The 15,218-nt window shown below is 44.0% G+C and overlaps 1 protein-coding gene across 4 annotated transcripts in view; it reads left to right on the forward strand.

Moving 5' to 3' along the window:
* sf3b1 (splicing factor 3b, subunit 1) overlaps window positions 1-15,218 on the forward strand; it is a 31,009-nt gene that overhangs the window by 787 nt on the left and 15,004 nt on the right. The window contains exons 2-24 of one of the 4 annotated variants that reach the window (XM_042225260.1): window positions 695-867; window positions 1,083-1,184; window positions 1,311-1,425; window positions 4,696-4,775; window positions 6,083-6,268; window positions 6,355-6,817; window positions 6,902-7,014; window positions 7,106-7,303; window positions 7,395-7,496; window positions 8,026-8,205; window positions 8,305-8,391; window positions 8,734-9,004; window positions 9,275-9,420; window positions 9,677-9,823; window positions 10,059-10,184; window positions 11,824-12,045; window positions 12,133-12,315; window positions 12,400-12,511; window positions 13,097-13,217; window positions 13,295-13,426; window positions 13,546-13,818; window positions 13,972-14,188; window positions 15,064-15,216. In XM_042225260.1, the coding sequence (XP_042081194.1) occupies window positions 695-867; window positions 1,083-1,184; window positions 1,311-1,425; window positions 4,696-4,775; window positions 6,083-6,268; window positions 6,355-6,817; window positions 6,902-7,014; window positions 7,106-7,303; window positions 7,395-7,496; window positions 8,026-8,205; window positions 8,305-8,391; window positions 8,734-9,004; window positions 9,275-9,420; window positions 9,677-9,823; window positions 10,059-10,184; window positions 11,824-12,045; window positions 12,133-12,315; window positions 12,400-12,511; window positions 13,097-13,217; window positions 13,295-13,426; window positions 13,546-13,818; window positions 13,972-14,188; window positions 15,064-15,216 (3,902 nt within the window). Of the gene's footprint in view, window positions 1-694; window positions 868-1,082; window positions 1,185-1,310; window positions 1,426-3,641; window positions 4,203-4,295; window positions 4,776-6,082; window positions 6,269-6,354; window positions 6,818-6,901; window positions 7,015-7,105; window positions 7,304-7,394; window positions 7,497-8,025; window positions 8,206-8,304; window positions 8,392-8,733; window positions 9,005-9,274; window positions 9,421-9,676; window positions 9,824-10,058; window positions 10,185-11,823; window positions 12,046-12,132; window positions 12,316-12,399; window positions 12,512-13,096; window positions 13,218-13,294; window positions 13,427-13,545; window positions 13,819-13,971; window positions 14,189-15,063; window positions 15,217-15,218 lie in introns of those variants that run through there. The other 3 variants (XM_005933390.3, XM_042225262.1, XM_042225261.1) reach the window with 3 other exon arrangements.

Below are 15,218 nucleotides of genomic sequence, written 5' to 3' on the forward strand. Positions count from 1 at the left end.
TACTGCAAAATAGAATAAAATAAATACATAAGATTAAAGCAACCTCACAGTAAAGTAAATAAACAGAGTGAGCCAAACTTAATTGTAGTGCGGGACTGTTCCAATGTCTTGGAACAGATCATGTTTACATCAAAAACTACAGTCACATACGGTGATATTAACAGGCAGAGTGTAAGGAAGTATTTGAGCTTGATTTAAGGTGTGAAAGCGCAAATAAAGGCCCGTTTGCTAGTCTTTTCCAATCAGTCCAATTCTCTGTGTGGGGTTAAAGCATTTTTTTAACGACTAAATCTCTTTGAGAGCATCGTTTGCAAGTACAATACCCCATCTGTTTTTTCTCTTTGCTAAGAAACACTGAAGATCCTCCTAATTAAATGTACAAAAATTCCACGATGAAGAGCTAAAGGCTTTTTTTCTTTTTTCCTTTTATGAAGCATTCCTTTGTTTCCCTGTGCCAAGGGATGAACTAAATTTAAAAAAAAAAATATGGGCATGTTATCAAATTTTACAGTACGCTCTATCACACTGGTTTTAAATCCTTATCCAGCACAAACTGAAGTCATGCCTCAGATAAATTTCAGTAAATATAATATTTATAGATTCCATTCACCACTGCTGATATTGGGGCGTATGTCAGTCATCCATGCTTACCTATACAGGTAGTTTTTCACCATGTTTCCTTGTGCCCCTACAGATATCGAGGCCCAGATCCTGGAGATCCAGGGGATGAAGGCCTCCCTGCTGGAGGATGGAGAGCAGGGAGTGGGCCTGATCTCCACTGGCGTTTTTGATCCAGAGATCTATGAAGGCAGCGACAGTCGCTTTGCAGGATACGTTACTTCCATTGCTGCCAATGAGCAAGAGGAGGCAAGTATTTTGATTTTTTTTTTTTTTTTTTTTCCCTTTTCCAAATCAAACAAAGTAGCTTCTTCCAAGAATGCTGTTTTGTGAGCCACAGGTTGTCCTTTGTCAGTTTTGTAAGGAGCTTGACTGCTCCCCTCTGCTTGCTTTGGGGATTTGAGGAGAACCTTGCCAGTTTGGCAAAATTTGAATAGACTCATTTATTCTCTTTCTTACCTCAGGACGATGAAGATGATACGTCAACAAGCTTGTTGGGACAAAAGAAGCCAGGGTACCACGCGCCGGTGGCAATACTTAATGCCATTCCTCAGTCAGATGAACAGGTATGTTCATTCACTGTTTGGGCTAAATTCCAGTTAAAACGGGATTTAATTTTTTAAATGAAAAAACAGGCTTGTACAAAATCCTATTTTACTAATCATCGCATGTTTTGTGCTTAATCTTTGCAGTACGACCCATTTGCAGAGCATCGTCCACAGAAGATTGCAGAGCGGGAGGATGAATACAAGGCTCGGCGCAGACAGATGATCATCTCTCCTGAGCGTCTCGACCCCTTTGCAGATGGTAAATTTTGTTCTTTTGTGACCTTTTTACATCTTCCCAAGTTCCTTGCCTCCTCCCCCTTTTTTCTTTTTCTTTTTCTTCTGTTTTTTGCACCAATAGTTTTTACTGTTCAACCCTTCGACCACAATGCAATAGCTTGCCTCCCAGACTCAATGCCTTCCCTGTGGTCAATCCTTTCCTCATGTACATTTTGTGTCGCTGTTTTTCTCCCACTATAAATTTCCAACTGCTTCCAGCAAATGTCAGTGTGGGCTCACAATTCATTTCCATAATTGCAGTTTGGGACAGTGTTGTTGGGATTTTAATTTGGTGCATGCATTCAAGGTATTATAGGGTTACCATGCTTTTCAGGGGGAGAGGTGGTTAGGTGTTTATTGCCTAACAAACATGGGTTGCAGATGGGTTGTGTGTGGGTCGAAGGGTTAACAACCCAATGTGATTTATGATGGGAAAGTGCAGTGTCCGCTTGTCACAGAAGTTGAGGATGAAGGTTAGCTCATTTAGCTGCCCACGTCCTGTGCTTTACCACACTGGGCACAGCTTTATAGGTGAATATAAAATATATAAGGGGAATATCATTAATATGCTCTGGTGGTAGTTGAACCAGAAGCATAATTTTCTTTTCTTTAAGAGTTAACAGAGAAACTTGAGAGACTTGTCAAACTGCAAATTGTCTTGGGCCTCAGCGTAAAGCGCTGCCTAACAAGTAGGGCTGTCCCGAATATCATATTTTTGAGCTACAGCAATTCAGAGTTGATCAAACTTTGTTTTTCAGATTTTATGAGTGTTACACATAATCGGTCAGAAATTTGAGTGAAGCGTAGTACAGCAAGAACGTTCATATTCATCCTCCTAAGACACAAACTCTTCCATGGCATGCATTTTTAATTTCTCTTTGCTGTTTGGGCTGATTGGGACCTGACAAATGTAAAAACAAAGAATTACATGGATTTTTTTTATTTATTTATTTTTTTACCTGATTTTTGTTTCTGAAAAAAATTGATCCATATATGAGCACATTGGCTTTAAATTTTGATAGAACAGTGGCAGTATAATGTCCTCGTAAGTGGATATCAGGCCCTTGTAGAGCAAAATTTAGTATTTTGGTCTAGACAACCCAAAATGTGATGTCCACATATGTGGACGCCAGGAGGCTAAAAATGTTAAGTGGTATGAATTTGAAATGGTTAAGTAAGCTAAGCAAGATCATCACTGCTGTGAGTGAGAGGGATGTCGGGTAGATGAGCTGAGATGGTACAGTTCTCCCCACATAATAAACATCCAGTGATTGTCTTGAGGAAGGAAGCATGGAGAATCGGCTTATTGTACCCTTCTGCTGCAAAAGACTCATGGGGTATTGTTGTCACCCTACAGGGTGGGTGGGCGGGCAGCGTGGGCACCACGAAGTTTCTGTTTGCAATAACCTGAGAATGCAATCATGGGATTTGTACATTTATACCAAAGGTGCATCTACTAGGTGGATGAGAGGTAGCACTGGAAGCTGCCAGTATTTTTATTACTGTGGCAAAGTCAGACAAAATCACCACACGCATGTAAGGATAATGGCTGTGCTGGGATTGTGGTAGTATGTAAAAGGGTCATTGTAATTAAGTCAGACGTTTAGGCTCCGTGGGACAGCAAGGTGCTTTGCCATAGAGCAGTACTGTCCATTGACTTTCTGCATGTTGTGGCAGTTGCTTATTTATAACAGTGAGGTGAGATGATCATTGTTGCAGTGTAGATTATTGTCACATTCTTATAAATCCATGTTGGTAAACTGAATACACACACAGTTCATACATTTCCAAATAGTGGAATATTCGGGTACAGCCCTAATGACAAGTTATTCTTTCCAATGTGGCCAGCTTTCCTACACATTTTTCTCATCTTTTAGGCTGAGCCTGTGTAGCTTATCATGACGACTAGTGCTCGGACTGAAAACCAGAAACTGTAGCTGTGAGCCAGCTATCTTACCTCTTTCCATATTTATTGCATCTTCACTTCCCCTGACACTGTGAGCTTAAATGGCCTGAATGTCTCAGGTTTGGTCTAGGTATATTCAACCTGCATGTAGAGAGGGCTCTTTGTACAAAGTTGTTGTTTCAGTAGAGTTTTATTTTACAACTCTCTCTGTAAAATAGAAATATGTTATCAAGAAAATTGTGTACCAAAATACCACAGGCCCATACTAACTGTCCTTAATTTCTCTCCTACAGCAGTACTGCTTTGCCAGTCCTGTACTGCACTCTGTTAAGGGTGCAGCAACTCATCCTGTGTAGGTTATGGGGAACACTGAGAACGGTGCACTTGTCAGTTTGGTCAGGGTCCATTGGCTGCTTGTTTTGGTGGGAGGCTGTGAGGGGAATCAGATGCAACCCAGCTACAACAAACCTCAGCTCTCCCAGCAGCCTCTTTTGAATTTGGCTTATCGGATTCCAACAAGTTGACATAAAATATTCCCGTAATGGAAGCAGACTGCCCAAATATTTGATTACATAAATTTATCTCTGTCCCAAAAAGGAAGTCAAGATCTTGATGTATGATGTTTAAATAATGAGTCCATGTGACTCTGGTATTATCAATATTTTTTTTCTAGTTTTGAATGCAAACACTCACATTTGATTTTATTGTGCTAATGTCCTTCTTAGGCATAGCCTCAAAGTCTTGACTTCATATTTATCTGCTACTGTAAATCCCTGGGAAACTGGACCAAAATATCATGGGATTTTTTTCTAGATTGTGCTAATACCCCAAGAAGATGCTTTATTTTTTTTTTTTGCCTTAAATCAATGCATCACAATGGTATACTGTTGTGTGTGAGTTCAAACCCTTTTCCAAAGTGTTACTAATGGTAAAGAGAAATTTTCTAGGCTTCTTTTCTGCCGGTTGAAGTCTGACTGCAGATGGACCCTTGGCACTGAAAGTGTACGTATTCTGAAGAGCACAGCCCAGGACCCCTGCATCAGTGATGGCTATACTTCTTAATCCACTTAAAGAAAACACCACAACCTCAGCTCTTCTTTCTATGTATCTTCTTGTTTTTCATTAGAATGCTATGACTGTATGTAAGAAAGCCAAATGTACATTTGTATGTAATTTATTAGGACTGTCAGTCAGCTGTTTATCAGAGCAGGAACATAAGTTAAACTGTTGGTAACAAGAGTCAGGGTTAGCTGGCTGTGTTTGTGCTTGCTGTGTTTGGAATAACTCGGGGTTGTGGAGCGTACGCTGATGAGTATCCTATGTTCTTGTTCATGCTCTTTCGCGCAGGGGGCAAAACACCGGATCCCAAGCTGCAGGTTAGGTCGTATGTGGACGTCATGTTGGAGCAGAACCTGTCCAAAGAGGAGGTAAGATGCTGTTTATCTACACATTATCATCAGATATCAGAAACGGTCAGATGACAGTCCTTTAAGGCTAATTTAAACCTAAATGAGAAACCGCAAACCAAAACTGAACCTGGAAAAATAAACACTCCTTGTAAATCCTTCTTTCCTGCTTGATGTGTTTATATGGTTGGCAAACCAACACAGTGTCTGTAGAAATATCAGACCACTGCCACAAAGATGATCTGGTATAGTGAAGACTCATCTCCACTGTTGTAAACTGCACTTGCAGTGGTCCCTTTTCTTCTCTTGAAGCGCTTCTTCCATTAATACCTACTCTGATCTGATCGGCTCGACTCGTTTTTCAGTATAATCGAGTACCGCATAATGTGTGTGGGGTTGTTATAGCAACGTGGCTGTACGTCCCATGATGTTATTTGTATGCGAAATGAACACCACAACAAAAGTGAACGTCAAGACGACGGCATACCTGCTGCTCGGTCTGTGGCTTTCCATCAGACTCATCATCAGGGACCGCGGTGTTGTTTCTGTGCAGCTGATTCCCTCGTTCCTGGATTTCAAAAATGGCAGGAGACACTCATGACTCATCGAGTGATGCCACTGCAGTGTGACGGCGCCACATTTTAGTACCCGCTCCGATCACTTGGACACCCTGCAAAGCAAGTGCTAAAAAATGGTACAGGCACTAAGGTTTAATTGAAAACTGTGGCAAACCGTGACGAGTCGATCCGAGTAGGAACTAATGGAAAAGGGGCTATAACTGCAACCTGCATCAGATGGAGGACTTCATTTACTGCTACCCTCAAACTCAGTACGGCTGCAGAACAAGGACTACTGTTACCAGCTGAAGTTCAGTGAATCCAAAGTTAATCCACAGAATGTGAGACTCCCTGTTGGAGAAGGTGCTTATGTCGCCAAGTTATTAGTCATAAAGTAATTGACAAATAAAATATTTTCAGCGGAGAAAAATTTAAATTAAATTATTTCATCATTAATTTTAACAAAGTGTGTGTGCCATTCATATCCACACACATGTGCACATGCAAACAACACCGCAGCACAAATCAAATCAAGCTTTTTGAGACTTGCTGTCATCTGTATGAAATGATCCATAGGTGTTCAGTGGAGTTGAGCTCTTGGGTGTGAGGCTGTAACAGGATTCATAGAAATTTCATCATTTTCAAATGAGTTCTTTAAGCCTTTGTCTCTGTTTAGATAAAATGAACAGACACAGTCACCAGATATCTTTACAGTCTTTCATATCCATGAACTCTGTATTTATCCTGACATTTGTGCATTTGTTCATGTAGAGAGAGATTCGTCAGCAGCTGGCAGAGAAGGCCAAATCAGGGGACCTGAAAGCTGTTAATGGGTCTGCTGCTGCCCAAGCTGTCCCTAAACGTAAGCGTCGCTGGGACCAGACAGCTGACCAAACCCCCTCCAATGCTACACCCAAAAAGATGTCCAGCTGGGACCAAGCTGATGCCAGTGCTGAAGTAAGCTTAAAGAATATCACCCAGTAATAAAACATAAATCTGTCTTGCATATCAGTTTTCTCACTGATGTTTCTGGTCCCTTGCAGACTCCTGGACATACCCCTGCGCACACACCTTCAAACAGCCGATGGGATGAAACCCCCGGCCGCCCTAAAGGCAGTGAAACCCCAGGGGCCACTCCCAGTTCCCGAATGTGGGACCCGACTCCTAGCCACACGCCTGCCGGTGCTGCCACACCAGGGAGAGACACGCCTGGCCATGCCACACCTGGTCACGGGGGAGCCACAGGAAGCGTTCGCAAAAATCGCTGGGACGAGACTCCAAAGACTGAGAGGGAGACCCCAGGACATGGGAGCGGCTGGGCTGAGACCCCAAGAACAGATAGAGGAGAAGAGTCAGTGGGCGAAACTCCGACTCCAGGAGCCAGTAAGAGGAAGTCTCGGTGGGATGAAACCCCTGCCAGCCAGATGGGCTCCTCAACACCACTTTTTACCCCAGGAAAAACTCCCATAGGCACACCAGCTATGGAATTGCAAACCCCAACTACAGGTAAACAGCCTTACTCTGTTTTTATTATTATTATTAGTCTTTCTTCTACTTGATTATAAACAATTAATCTCCTGTTTTCTTCAGCACACATGACTCCAGAGCAGCTGCAGGCATGGAGGTGGGAGAGAGAAATTGATGAGAGGAACCGACCTCTAACAGACGAGGAGCTGGATGCCATGTTCCCAGAGGGCTACAAGGTCCACGTCTATTTGATGCATTTCATTTTCCAGCAACAAGCAGGAAGGTCATTTATTAGACTGCAGTGCTGACAGGTGTTTTTCTTCACAGGTGTTGCCTCCTCCTGCAGGCTACGTGCCTATCCGTACCCCAGCCCGTAAGCTGGCGGCCACGCCCACACCTATTGGAGGCATGACGGGCTTCCATATGCAGGCAGAGGATCGCACCACAAAACAGATGAATGACCAGCCCTCAGGAAATCTCCCTTTCCTCAAACCTGATGACATCCAGTACTTTGACAAACTGCTGGTGAGCATCAGCAGGGATAAAATAATGGCACAGTCAGTGTGAGCCAGGTGTTTGTTGTGTCTGAGGTTCATGGTTTTTGTCTTGGTGCTAGGTGGAGGTGGATGAGTCCACTCTGAGCCCCGAGGAGCAGAAAGAAAGGAAGATTATGAAGCTGCTGCTGAAGATTAAAAATGGAACTCCTCCCATGAGAAAGGTTGGGTTTTAATACTTTGATTAATTATTCTTGCTTGTGGCCAAACTTGAGCTTTGGAACAGCATTAAAGTTTCCAGTTACAAGATCAACACCCAGCACCGAGGTTTTGTGGCTACAGGGTGAATATTTGCTCGCTACACAACATTCTCTCTGAGGAGCTGCTGCTTACAGCAGAGGTCACAGTGTAGACCTTCATGCTCTGCTGTGAGCTGCACACAGAAACCACCCGGTCTCATCTTATCATGACAAGTACCAGGTTCCTCTAGAGTTTTAATCACTATTCACAGCGGAATAAAACCCCAGCTTCAAATCTGACTTTTAAAAAGGTTTTGCTGATTTTGCCCCAGAATAAGATTTTAAAAAGCTTTTCCTGTCTGCAAGTTATAAGTCTTTGTAGAGTTCTCATACAGGTTTTGTTTCAGGTTTCTTTGAGTATGAAGTCTCTCCTGTGTTGTTTAGTAACAGATTTGCCAAATATACTTCAGAATTTGACCATTATCTGACTGGCTGACCTTCTCTTTCCTCTTAGGCTGCTCTGCGTCAGATCACAGATAAAGCTCGTGAATTTGGAGCAGGTCCCCTGTTCAACCAGATCCTGCCCCTGCTCATGTCCCCCACCCTGGAGGATCAGGAGCGCCATCTTTTGGTTAAAGTCATTGACCGCATTCTCTACAAACTGGATGACCTGGTCCGACCATATGTTCACAAGGTGGGCTCAATGTGAACGATCATCTGTGACAGCTCAGTTTAAATGTTCAGTGGTTTCTCAGTGTCTTTGACAATCTAAATGTCCTTTTTCTGCATGCAGATCCTGGTGGTTATTGAGCCGCTGCTCATCGATGAAGACTATTATGCCAGAGTGGAAGGCAGAGAGATCATCTCTAACTTGGCAAAGGTAACATGGAGCACCTTATTCTTTTTGTCTTTTTATCCCATAAACTATATGGACTGTGGTTTGTGCGAACCATTCTCGCCTGTTCAGCCAGTCCGTGGTCAGATCAGGGCTAGTCGTTCGCTAGATTAATACCAGCATGAGAGCTAGCAGACGGGACTTTTATGCCTCGTCTGTTCTCAACCTGCACCCGCTGGTTACAATCCGCCATCATTAGCTGTTTATGTTCTGTCACCATGTCTGCTCAGCATATCTCTGATCTGTAGCAGCATTTAAACTTGGCTCGAGGCATGTTTGTGAGGTTAAATGATTGAAAGCTTGGTGTCTTTCCTCTGTGTGTCTCAGGCTGCTGGTTTAGCTACTATGATCTCCACGATGCGACCTGATATTGACAACATGGACGAGTATGTCAGAAACACCACCGCCCGAGCCTTTGCTGTTGTAGCCTCCGCCCTCGGGATCCCCTCTCTCCTCCCTTTCCTGAAAGCTGTGTGTAAAAGCAAGAAGTCCTGGCAAGCTCGGCACACAGGCATCAAGATTGTGCAGCAAATCGCCATCCTCATGGGCTGCGCCATTCTGCCTCACCTTCGCAGTTTGGTCGAGATTATTGAACATGGTAAGTGAACTTAAACTGTTCGTAGCGTTAAATAGTACAGAGTTCAAAGCACTGGCATCCACAGGCTTATTATGTGGATGAGTACGTTCTCAGTTTGTGAATTTGAGCAGAATGCAGGTGTACACCTTTAACTATTCTAACTAGTAAATGCGTAACTGCTAATTTGCCCAATTTTTCATTCACATGACGTGTTTTGTTTTGAGTATACGTGGTTTGCTGTTGTTGTTAAAATGCATTGGAGCTCTGACCATCGACTATTCGACTCTGCAGGGCTTGTGGATGAGCAGCAGAAGGTGAGGACCATCAGTGCCCTGGCTATAGCTGCCCTGGCTGAAGCTGCCACACCATACGGTATCGAGTCCTTTGACTCTGTGCTGAAGCCACTGTGGAAAGGCATCAGGCAACACAGAGGAAAGGTGAGCAGGAAATTTGGAAAAAGCATTCACAGCATTGAGCGCAAGATCAGCACCCAGCACTAAGCCTGCCTGTGGCTGCAGTGTGAATACTTGCTTGCTATAGAGTCTCCTCAAAGGAGCTGCTGCTGTCAGCAGAGGTCTAATGAGAGACCATTAATATGCTGCTGGAAGCGTCGGACATTACCAGTTATTGTAAAGGGAAAATATGTGAAACATGTCTGCGATTGTGTCTTATGTTATCCCCTTTGGTCACCAGGGTCTGGCTGCTTTCCTCAAAGCTATTGGTTACCTCATCCCACTGATGGATGCTGAGTATGCAAACTACTACACCAGAGAGGTGATGCTGATCCTCATCAGAGAGTTTCAGTCCCCTGACGAGGAGATGAAAAAGATTGTGCTCAAGGTAAGGAGACTGTCTGTGAGGAAGCACCTCCAAACTGTCAACTAACTTCCTGTAACTCGTTCTCACCTCTTCAGCCACATAGGTGATGAACATTGTTTGCTACATGAGCACCAGGATTGCCAGAGCAGCTGCTAGCATGTCCGCTCTGCTGTCTTTCTGCACCCATTGGTTACATTATGGTAACTTTCTGGATGTCACAAGAAACTCATCAGTTTCCCTTCTGTCTGCCTCATAGGTAGTGAAGCAGTGCTGTGGCACAGATGGTGTTGAGGCCAACTACATCAAGACTGAAATCCTGCCCCCCTTCTTCAAGCATTTCTGGCAGCACAGGATGGCTCTGGACAGACGCAACTACAGACAGGTTCGCAAAACATATTCTTCAGCTTAAAATATATTTGAAAATCTAATATTGTCAAAATAGCTTAGAAAAGGAAATGTGTGGTTGGCTCTTTTTCCTAAAACTGCTGATCTTAGCCCGTTTGTGGGGTTTTTGTGTTTTTGATGTATGAGATTAGGGCTGCCACAAACGATCATTTTGATAGTCACCTACTCACTGATTATTTTTGCGTTTAGTCGACTAATCAGATCATGTCCATTGGACATAAAACGTACAGCTTATTGCACCAGCATGCATCTGCTCTTATATAACTATCATTAGCTTACAGCTAGAAGTGTTTAAGGTATGTGCTAACTAAAAATAAAAACAAGATGATAGTTTCTTAAATTTTAATGAAATTTGCAGATTGTTTCGTTGGAGTTTAATAAACTCAGCCGCCTGCTCCTTGCTATCTAAAATATAACAGGACCGGAGTATATTCTTGAGCATCTCACACTTCTGATAATCAGCTGTCTGCTTGATGTTTATTCAGCTGTGTAAAAACTATAACTTTAATCTCAGCCAAACCGATTTACTCAGGAACAAATAAAATACTGAAAAAAGCCAAACAATAACATTTTTAAGTTATCTAAGTCAGCGGTCTCCAACCTTTTTTTGCGCCACGGACCGGTTTGTGCCCGACAATATTTTCACGGACCGGCCTTTAAGGTGTCGCGGATAAATACAACAAAATAAAACTAGTACCGGTACCGAAAAAAAGATTTATTCATAACACACGTGAAAAGACCCAGGAAAACAGAGTTAACGGTACAAACGATAACAAAATAACTCTGAAAACAGATTTAAAAACCCTGAAAACCATACATTTCACACCTGAGCTTCAACTCTCGCGGCCTGGTACCAAACGACTCACGGATCTGTACCGGTCCGAGGCCCGGGGGTTGGGGACCGCTGATCTAAGTGACTTATGTATCATGTTAACCTGAGTAGGGAAAGACGGCGTTGGGTTTGAAAACGATTTGCTGGGAGTCCGGTGTTCTCACAGGCTCTAGTGAGCCTTGCCCCCAGCTGGTGGGTAACAGATGTCTCTGAAAACGTCAGAGCACTTTTGAAAATATGTGGTGTCTTGATAAACTGAGCAGATATTTGAGGTTTACACAGCTACATTCCCGCCTGAAAATATGTTAAACGTTTATTTTGTGCCCAGAAAGAATAATAAGAGTAATATTAAAACTAACTAGCTGCCGCCATTGTTGGAAACTGAGCAGGTATACACCCGACCCGTCCTTCAAATCTGGGGAAATGAAGGGCGCATTTGTCAGAGTCTTCGAATTTGGACGGTCTTCGTCGTGTCGCTGTAACGTAATCGGCCTACAAATGCGGGCACTGGAGGATGCGGTTCCTGAATTTGGACACCGCTACGATACCGGGCACAGCTTCTTCTTCGGGGTTTCCTGTATTTGCTTCAATCGACTCTGTCGTCTGCCTGTCATGTGACTCTACTAGTGGAAAATAATGGTGTGCACAAAATAGACCAACAGATCTGATCACACAACTCAAATAGACATTTAGGTTATAATCTAGTCGGCAGTTAAACACACCGTGTCCTTAGAGTTGTCTGAAGCTTTGCACACTCGTCTCAAGTTATTATCTCTTTGTCCAGCTGGTGGACACCACAGTGGAGTTGGCTAACAAAGTGGGAGCAGCAGAGATCATCTCACGTATCGTTGATGACCTGAAAGACGAGGCAGAACAGTACAGGAAGATGGTGATGGAGACCATTGAAAAAATCATGGGCAACTTGGGCGCAGCTGACATCGACCACAAGCTGGAGGAGCAGCTGATCGACGGTATTCTGTATGCCTTCCAGGAGCAGACGACAGAGGTGAGAGGGAGTTATAGAGAAGTGGGTTTTTTTCCACAATATTTTGTTTCTTGTTTTGTTTCATACTCCATGCTCTTTGGTCTGCAGGATTCTGTCATGCTGAATGGTTTCGGTACAGTGGTGAATGCTCTTGGGAAGCGCGTGAAACCCTACCTGCCACAGATCTGTGGTACTGTACTGTGGCGTCTCAACAACAAGTCGGCCAAGGTCCGTCAGCAAGCTGCTGACCTGATCTCCCGCACGGCTGTGGTCATGAAGACGTGCCAGGAGGTACATTCAGCCTATACAGCATCCGAGACAAATATGTAACAGAGTCCACACACTGACCTCTTCTGCTTGTCCCTGTCCCTGCAGGAGAAGCTGATGGGTCATTTGGGAGTCGTGCTGTACGAGTATCTGGGAGAGGAGTACCCTGAGGTGCTGGGCAGCATCCTTGGAGCGCTGAAGGCCATTGTGAACGTCATTGGTATGTAACCTTCACCGATCACAGGTGTATTTTATTGATAGGATGTAAATAAACGTCTTCACATTTGGTTTCATCTTGGTTCCTGAACTTCGCAGTTGTTAGTTTTGACTGCTTCCGTCTTCCTTTTGGAGCCAAAAGTGATCATGGTTACACAAGAGGGTGGAGTGCTAAGCTATCAGCTAACACTAGCAAGCAGCATTCATAAAGTGGACAGCTGTCTCACACAGATGCACATACCTGCTAATTTGTATTAGAACACTCACCACAACTGAAACAGAGCTGAAGGCCTAGCGGGCAGTTACAGCCGCGACCCTCCTAATTCTTGTATCTCGGTGGATGAGTTATAAAAAAAATAATTTGTAGAGCCCCTAGGCTCTGTACTAGGCTTTGGTACAGAGTTTGACTGTCATTGAAGCTCGATAGCAATCAGTGCACCTTTGAGAGTTTGATAGTAAAAATGTAGCAACAGCTACAGTAACATCTTCCCACCTCTTGTTCTGTTCTAAGTAACAAAATTTACCTGCACCTCAGTCCCATCTCAGGGTGTGGAAAAGGACCCGTGCTGATATCTGACCTCATTTTTAGGCATGCACAAGATGACCCCACCAATCAAAGACCTGCTTCCTCGTTTGACTCCCATCCTGAAGAACAGACATGAGAAAGTCCAGGAGAACTGCATCGACCTGGTGGGCAGGATCGCTGACAGGTCAGTGGTGACAAGCCTCAACCTCAAGGTTTGTGGATATGATTGCGTCCTTTTCTAACTTTTATGTGTATTTTTAGGGGTGCTGAGTACGTGTCTGCCAGGGAGTGGATGAGGATCTGTTTCGAGTTGCTAGAGTTGCTCAAGGCACACAAAAAGGCAATTCGCAGAGCCACCGTCAACACGTTTGGTTATATCGCCAAAGCCATCGGGTGAGTACCTTCTGTCACGTACACACCTTTTACATGTAAGGTTTCATCTTCGTTTTGTCTCGGCTGTACGCATTAAAGTGGATCTAAAATGTTTTTCTCTCGGACCTTCCTCCCTGCAGTCCTCACGATGTCTTGGCCACTCTGCTCAATAACCTTAAAGTCCAGGAGCGACAGAACAGGGTCTGCACGACCGTAGCCATCGCCATCGTTGCTGAGACCTGTTCACCCTTCACGGTGCTGCCGGCCCTAATGAACGAATACCGCGTGCCTGAGCTCAACGTGCAAAACGGTGTACTGAAGTCCCTCTCCTTCCTGTTCGAGTACATTGGAGAGATGGGCAAAGACTACATCTATGCCGTCACGCCGCTGCTGGAGGATGCTCTCATGGACAGGTATCAGCATGGTTTAATTTGACTGATTAGTTTTGATAAAAACTGTTGCAGGGGAAGTATTCATATCTTTTCAAACTCTTTACCCACACGTGAGGGTTAAAGACATCAGTGAATCCTGCACCTTATGTGTTTCTGTGTTCTGCCCCCCTGCAGAGACCTGGTCCATAGACAGACAGCCAGCGCTGTGGTTCAGCACATGTCCCTCGGTGTCTACGGTTTTGGCTGCGAGGACTCCCTCAACCACTTGTTGAACTACGTGTGGCCCAACGTATTTGAGACGTCACCTCACGTCATCCAGGCTGTGATGGGCGCTTTGGAGGGGCTGAGGGTCGCTCTCGGGCCCTGCCGCATGCTGCAGTACTGCTTACAGGTCAGGACCAGAAATTGGAATTATGAAAAGAAAAAAAAAAAGATGTGTGTCAGGATTTTTGTCTGCACACTAGTGCTGTCAGCTAAAAGATTATTCATACAGAAAAGTCACACAGATTCAAACATGCACATGCTACAACCACAAGAGAGCAGACCGGGACAAGAAATGGAGTTACTCGTACAGCTGCATTTTAATATAAACACGTCTCTTAAGAGCTACACAGTAAAGTTATAGAGGGAGGATATTTGATAGAGCTCTGCTGTGGAAACATGGAGAAGTGTTCTTCTTTTACTCAGCACTATCAGGAGTCAAACATCACAAAGCTTAGCTCCATAAAGACCTTTTCATGAACCTATTCAGCTTTCATACAGCAGTAACACTTCCACATATTTCTACAAACTAACAAAATGCAAGTATTTTCCAATGTTGACAGAAGGTTCGAACCTTCTGTCAACATTGTAGATGCTGTTTACCTCGACCTCAATCTGAATTCACACTTTGTGTGTTACTACATGTGGCTAAATCATTTACTGGTTATACTCTACTCATCACCTGCAGTATAGAGTGTGTGAAGTGTAAAGCAATGAGAGCTGCATCTTGTATGCATGACAGAAGATTAGAGCTTCTTTAAGCCCTCAGCAGTGCTGGGATTTGCAGCTGTTCCAGTGGAAATCCAGCTTTGCTCTCTGTGCTGCTTTTCACGAGTGAATATTTAATTCTTTCTTTAGAGAGAGATAAACAGATACAGAGACAGAGTCAGAAGCAGTTTTGACTAAGTTCTGGTCACCTGGGGGTTAAAATGGGCCCAACTTTAAAAGTTTGAATCATTGTGTTTGTATAAAGCGTAAACTCAAAAACTGTCTGGCGTTCTGCAGGGTCTGTTCCATCCAGCCAGGAAAGTGAGGGACGTCTACTGGAAGATCTACAACTCCATCTACATCGGCTCTCAGGACGCCCTGATTGCTCACTACCCACAGGTCTACAACGACGACAAAAATGTCTACGTCCGCTACGAGCTCGAATACACCTT

Source organism: Haplochromis burtoni, unplaced genomic scaffold, assembly GCF_018398535.1.
Source record: "Haplochromis burtoni strain Fernald_Lab_line unplaced genomic scaffold, NCSU_Asbu1 Contig_165, whole genome shotgun sequence".
NCBI classification, from domain to species: domain Eukaryota; kingdom Metazoa; phylum Chordata; class Actinopteri; order Cichliformes; family Cichlidae; genus Haplochromis; species Haplochromis burtoni.